Here is a 6,342-nt window from a genome sequence, read left to right as displayed (position 1 = left end):
CCCGGGGAAACCCACGCACACACAGGGAGAATGTGCAAACTTCATACAGAGAGTCAGGGAGGCTGGAATTGAACCCGGGTTCCTGGCGCCATAAGGCAGTAGTACTAACCAGTGAGCCACTGTGCCACTCCAATGTGCCAATATCCTTCAGCTTCTTTTTGAAACTAGTTATTAGGGTTAAGAGGGTAACAGGGATGCATAAGAGGTGATAGTGAGAGTCATGGGATAAGGAGAGATGAGATATGAGCTAATCTTCAGCGCGTTAGATGCAGACGGACTGTTCCAGCAGAACAACTGTTGTCACTCCAACGAAGAAAGTGATACGCAAGGCAGGGATCCCAATAATGATCACAGAAAAACCATTTGCGGATTTAATTAATCATGGATCAATTAGTCTGGGGACAAACAAGATGCTGTCACACATTTCTGCAGCTTCAAAACAGGTTTTTAAACAGAGACTCGCGGTGCATCTGTAAGGTTGCTGTAACCTCGATCAGCAGCCCGTACAAGCAGCATAGGCGCAGATTTCACAGAGGTCTGCCTTCATTGTTAGTTTCTCTGTAAGCCAAAAAAAAGGGAAATAAATTGTTTGCACTTAAGCAGCACAGAACTAATCGAATTTCGAAACATTAAGACACAGAAAACCATCATTCGGCCCATCCACTCCATGCTGGCTCTCTGTAGAGCAATGCAGTCAGTTCCATTCCCCGCTCGTTAGTCATATCCCTGTAAGTTTATTCCACTCTAGTGCCTATTCAGTTTAATTTTGAAAAAATTGACCATGTCTGCTTCCATCCCTCTTATTTGATCTTGGACATTAGCACTTATTCCTTAAGATGGTTTTTCACTGTATCCTTTGTCCAAAACCTTAAATTTGTGTGTTCCCGTAGTTCGTGTAAGATCAGTGGGAATGGTTGTCTGCCTGATCTACACCTCTCAGAATCTTGCGCACGTCCATGGAATCTCCCCACAATCACTTTTACTTTGCTGAAAACAATGCCAGCTTCAGTCTAGAGAATGTCATAAGGCTATTTTCCTGAGGCATGATACCTCCGAGTTTAGAATAAGCCCAAATATGAAGCTACGTTGTACAAGTAAAAAGACTTCACTGAGTTTGAAATCAGACTCATTTCTGTAAATATAGTGACTAGCAATAAAGGACATTCTTAGGAAGCAAAGTTGGATATTTTGAACAAACTTTAAAAAATAAAACCTATTGTGGGTGGCACGTTGTCTCAGTGGTTAGCAATGATGCCTCACAGCATCAGAGACCTGGGTTTGATTTTATCTACAGGCATCTGTCTGTGTGGAGTTTGCACATTCTCCCCGTGTCTGCGTGGGTTTCATCTGGGTGCTCCAGTTTCCACCCACAATGCAAAGATGTGCAGGTTAGATGGATTTGCCATGCTAAATTGTCTATAGTGTCCAGAGATGTGACGGTTAGGTGGGTTTGCCATGCTAAATTGTCTATAGTGTCCAGAGATGTGACGGTTAAGTGGATTAGCCATGGGAATTGCAAGGTTATAGGGATAGGATAGAGGGAAGGGTCTGGGTGAGACAGTCTTCGGAGGGTCAGTGTGGACTCAATCGGTCAAATGGCCTTTAGGGATTCTATGAATGTAATATGGACTTGAATAGGTAAAGTTTCCAGGGCTTTTGGGAAAGCATGTGGTCAGGAGGGAGTGGAGCTAATTGAGAAACTCAATCAATAAACTAACACAGGCTGTTGAGCTGAATAGTGTCCTACTGTACTGAGTGATTCAATGAAACTAAGTTCCTGCTACTGCCATTGGTTACATCAAGGATTTTCTTCACCTGTAATTACAAAATCCTAGCAACCGGGGAGAATGAAGTTTCCTATTTTCTCAACCAGAGACACTTATGTTTGATTTAATTTCAGGTTTACTTACCCAGCCTGTTAAAGACCTGCAGAGCGTCACTTGAGCTGCAGACTGGCTGAAATGCATTTGGCAGCTTCGAATCGTTACACAGGGTAGAAACATAAGCTTTATCATCGTCAGGCAGTCCCAGTTTGTCTGTGTCCATCAATGCCCATAACTGTTTCACATCATCCAAGGGGAATTTATAATCGCCATCCTTACAGAGACAAAAAATTGTGGCACATGTTAGTCGTACACACCAAAGTGAAATATCGCAGGATATTTGAAATCTGACAGGAAAGGAAATCAGAAAATGCTGCAAGTTTAGCAAATCAATGGAGAGAAACATAGTTCACCATTCAGATTAATAACCCTGTTGCGGTTGGCAATAATTAAGAAAGTGGCAGTAAAAGGAGGAAATCCTACCATTTCCAAGACGCCTAGTACAATCTCAAGGCGTTTCAAAGCATTTTACAGTGATTGTAGTGGTTTCAAAGTGTGTTTGCTGTTATAATGCAGCAAATAGGATAACAAACATGCTTCCATAAGCTGTCATAAAGTCATACAGCACAGAAACAGACCCTTCGGTACAACTCCTCCTCACCGATCAACTGTCATTGGAGACAGGAGCAGGGAAGCTGCTTCACAGCTTTCACATTTTCAGGAAATACCTTTTCTTTAAATTGTGCTGTGGATGTTTTATATACACTTTAGAAAGCTTAATGACCCAGCACCCTCAGCCAGTGCAGCACTCCCTCAGCACTGCAGTGAAGTGTAGGCCAGGCTTATGTACTCAGGTGGGATTTCTGCCCATAATGCCTTGTTATTGTTTGACATACTGCTGTTTAACTTGCAGATGAGTTAAGCCACCATCCTGGTTAAAACGTGGGAAGAATTTGAAACATTAGGTTATCAGTTCCCACAAGCAACAACCTGGTAATTTTTGCATGATAGAAAATGTTTTTAAAAACTGCATTTAAACTGATTTAGTAATTTTTAAACTAATTTAATAATTTTGTAACAGGGAGAGGAAGAGGGTACAACTATAGTGATTTGGCATCCGGTGCCTGACCGTAATTATCAATTGGTAAACGGTTCTCGGTTTTTGTTCGTTGAGAGTGAATGTCGTTGAGAGTGTATTCACCATACCCTTTTTATTTTTAACGATTATCTGCACACACGTACCACTCTTATCTTAGGAAACGCTGGGGAGCTGGTGGAAGGACTCCCTGGCATGGGACTTGAAACTGCAGCTTCTGCCCAGTGACGGTACCCACTGCACCACCAGACATTGCATCACAGATAGGTTCACCAGGGCTTGGATCAAAGACATTTGGATGCCAAAAGGAAGCTTTGATGCTCCAATTCCGAGGCTCCAACCTGCCCTCACCACCTCTCCTGAGGACATGTTAGAGGAGGATTAACTGCCCACACTTAGCTAACAAGGTTTTCTTATTTTAAATAGAGTAATAGAATCATACAGTACAAAACAAACTCTTCAGTCAATTCATTCGTGCTGACCAAGTCTCCCAAATTTCACCAATCCCATCTGTCTGTGTTTGGCCTATTTCCCTTTAAACCTCTGCCATTCATTTATTTATCCAAATATTCTTTTAAATATTGCAAATGTACCTCATCTATCACTTCCTCTCGCAGTTCATTCCACATATGAACCTCTCTATGTGTGAAAATGTTGCCTCTCAAGCCCCTTTTAAATCCCCTCTTGCTCTTAAACTCATGTCGTTTATTTTTGGACTCCCCTAGCCTGGGGAAAAGACCCTTTGCTATTCACCCTATCCATGGCCCTCATGATTTTATAAACCCCCTTAAAGTCACCCCGCCATCTCCAACTCTCCAGGAGAAATTGTCCCAACCTATCCAGCCTTTCTTTATAACTCAAACCCTCGAAGTTGAAAACAACACTTTCATGAAAGAGCAAACTTGCATTCATGTGGTGCCTGTCACATCCACAGAGCATTCTGAAATAGTTCACCACCCACCAGTTCTTTTATCAATGCTGTTTTTGTATGTGTGCAGTAAATGAATAGGTAGCTGGTTAGTGAGGATGTTAGTTGTCAGAAGAATGGGCTTTGAGAACACATCCCCCTCTGGTTCCTGCTGTGCAATGGGATCTTTTAGATCCACTAGGAAAGGCAGACAGGGTGTTGGTTCGATGTCACAGGAACTAAATATGATGGAAAAACTCAGAAGGTCAGGCAGCAACTGGAGGGGGAGAAAGAGAGACAGTTAACATTTTGAGTCTCATATCCCTTCGTTTCAGAAACTTGTACAATTTGAAACACTAACTCTTTATTGATTTATTTATTTACTTATTTATTCATTTATTTATTGCCACTTGCATTTTACAGTGAATAATAAAGTAAAATACAATGGCAGGTGGGACTAGATTGGATTGGGATATCTGGTCGGCATGGACCCGTTGGACCGAAGGGTCTGTTTCCATGCTGTACATCTCTATGACTCTATGACACTAATAAAATGGGGAAGGGATATAACAGAGACTCCTGAGCCATCTCACCAGTGATATCTGTGCCTCCAAACCTCCTGCACCACCTGCAGTGGACCCAGCAACATAGGAGTCACCACTCTTTCATCACCACCTTTTCACCGCTGGGCTCACCTTGCCGATGCTAATGCCACTGCCAGTGCCAGGTCTGGTGCTGAACCCACACTCGCCCCACAACCAGGAGTCCCTGAATCCACTGCCAGGCCAGGCCATCCTCGTCATCTCGCCAAGACTCCCATTCCGTCTGCTCTCCTCTGATATGCTGCCTTACCCACACAGCCATCTTGAAAAAGTCTGCTGCCACTACAGCCTCCAGTCACCATGAGGAGCTGCATCTGCTGCTGCTGCCAAATAACCTGCCACAAAAGTCTCCAAAAACATGTAAAAGGAAAGCAAACATATGAAAGAAAAGGAGCAGAAAAGTAAAAAGAAAGAAAAGAAAGAAAGCACAGGAGTGGTAGATGAAACCCAGGCAAGTGTTGCAAGCAGCCCTGCCCCTCCACTGCTATCTTGAACTCTGTCATTCTCTCTCTCTCCCGCTCTCCCTCCACAGATGCTCCCAGACCTGCTGAATTTCTCCAGCACTTTCCATTTTTATTTCAGACTTCCAGCATCCCCGGTGTTTAATTTTTGTGATTTTACATGCCATCAGTTCTGACAGTGTTGCATTCCCTCAGTGTTGGATATTGAAAGCTCTGCTTTGCTACTTTTGGAGGAATTGCTAAATCAATAACTTTAAATTGCATTTATAACAGTATTATATTAACATCAATTTGGAAAAGGGTAAGAACTTAATTTACCTGAACAATGACATTTGCCATAAGACTTGACAAGCCACAGGTGAGGAAAAAGATGACTAAAAGTGTTCTCATGTTGACTGGAGTCTGAAGATTAGCTCGAACTCCTCTTCAACAAGTTGTGTCAAGAATTCTGTAACTGATCAGCTTTTAAAGCCCTGGATCAAGGCAATAAAGTCATTTGATATGGCTTTACAGTGAAATTACAGTAAATCTTAGTACCATAAAAAAAGTCATTGATCAATAACAGATGCATAAAATGTGATTGCATCTGGAGATGTTGTATATTTTTAGTGGCATTAATGGGTAACGAAGTAACCATCTACAAAGCTGCAGCTTTTTTGATCAGTAAGGGAATAAAATGTGATGGGGAAAAGTGAAAGTGGAATTGAGGATTATCAGGTAAATCATGATCCCATTGAATGGTGTAACAGACTTGATGGGCTGAATGGCCTACTTCTTCTATGTCTTATGTTCAGCATGTGGTTGGAATGTATGGTCTACCGTGGTGGATATACAGTAGATTGAAGCCTATAAAAAAGGGAATTTGGATTAATATGCGAGGGACAGTAAACCTCGGGGGTATGAGGAAAGATTGGGGAGTGAGGCTGACTGGATGATTTTTCAAAGTGGTCAGAACAGATTCAGATGGGCCAAACCATCTCCTGCCATGCTCCACCTTTTTGTGGGCAGAGCCAATAGCAGCTCACAATTCCAGCAAATTACAGCACCAAGTTCTTTTTTGAGTGAAATGTTCACAGAAACATCTATCGGCATGCACCACAAGACGCCAAAACTTTGCCAAGAAATCCATCTTTTGTTGGGTGCAATTTCCAAACACTTCCTTTGTGTTTAATCGGCAATTTATTCATGTAACAGGCATCTAACCTGAAGTTTCCACCATGCAACAGATTTAACCTAATGCCCCATTGCAGGCCAAGGAATTAGCTGCCATAGAAAATTATAGTGTGGAAGCAGGCCACTCATCTCACTGAATCTGCAACGACCCTCTGAAGAGCATCCCACCCAGATCCAATCCCCACACTGTAATTCTACATTATTTCCAAAGGCTAAGCCATACATCCCTGAACACTATGGGCAATTTAGCATGACCTAACCTGCACATCTTTGGGCTGTA

At 42.4% G+C, this 6,342-nt stretch overlaps 1 protein-coding gene across 1 annotated transcript; it reads right to left on the bottom strand.

Annotated features, from left to right (window-relative positions):
* Nucleotides 1-260: 260 nt before the first annotated feature.
* Nucleotides 261-5,359, bottom strand: si:ch211-220m17.5 (guanylin family protein). The gene is made up of 3 exons (XM_043675533.1): nucleotides 5,208-5,359; nucleotides 1,911-2,097; nucleotides 261-558 (listed from the first exon to the last, which is right to left on the bottom strand). The coding sequence occupies exons 1-3, from the start codon at nucleotides 5,277-5,279 to the stop codon at nucleotides 494-496; spliced, it is 324 nt and encodes a 107-aa protein (XP_043531468.1). The 5' UTR covers nucleotides 5,280-5,359; the 3' UTR covers nucleotides 261-493.
* Nucleotides 5,360-6,342: the final 983 nt, after the last annotated feature.

This window comes from Chiloscyllium plagiosum, chromosome 34 (assembly GCF_004010195.1).
Source record: "Chiloscyllium plagiosum isolate BGI_BamShark_2017 chromosome 34, ASM401019v2, whole genome shotgun sequence".
Taxonomy (NCBI): Eukaryota; Metazoa; Chordata; class Chondrichthyes; order Orectolobiformes; family Hemiscylliidae; genus Chiloscyllium; species Chiloscyllium plagiosum.
This window is presented reverse-complemented; position numbering and strand designations above follow the sequence as displayed.

Excerpts from the sequence above, each read along its gene's own strand:
- si:ch211-220m17.5 (XM_043675533.1), bottom strand. The coding sequence starts at position 5,279 with ATGAGAACACTTTTAGTCATCTTTTTCCTCACCTGTGGCTTGTCAAGT. Across the intron at positions 2,098-5,207 it reads TGGCAAATGTCATTGTTCAG|GATGGCGATTATAAATTCCC; the intron begins GTAAATTAAGTT and ends TGTCTCTGTAAG. Across the intron at positions 559-1,910 it reads GCAGGTCTTTAACAGGCTGG|AGAAACTAACAATGAAGGCA; the intron begins GTAAGTAAACCT and ends TTTGGCTTACAG.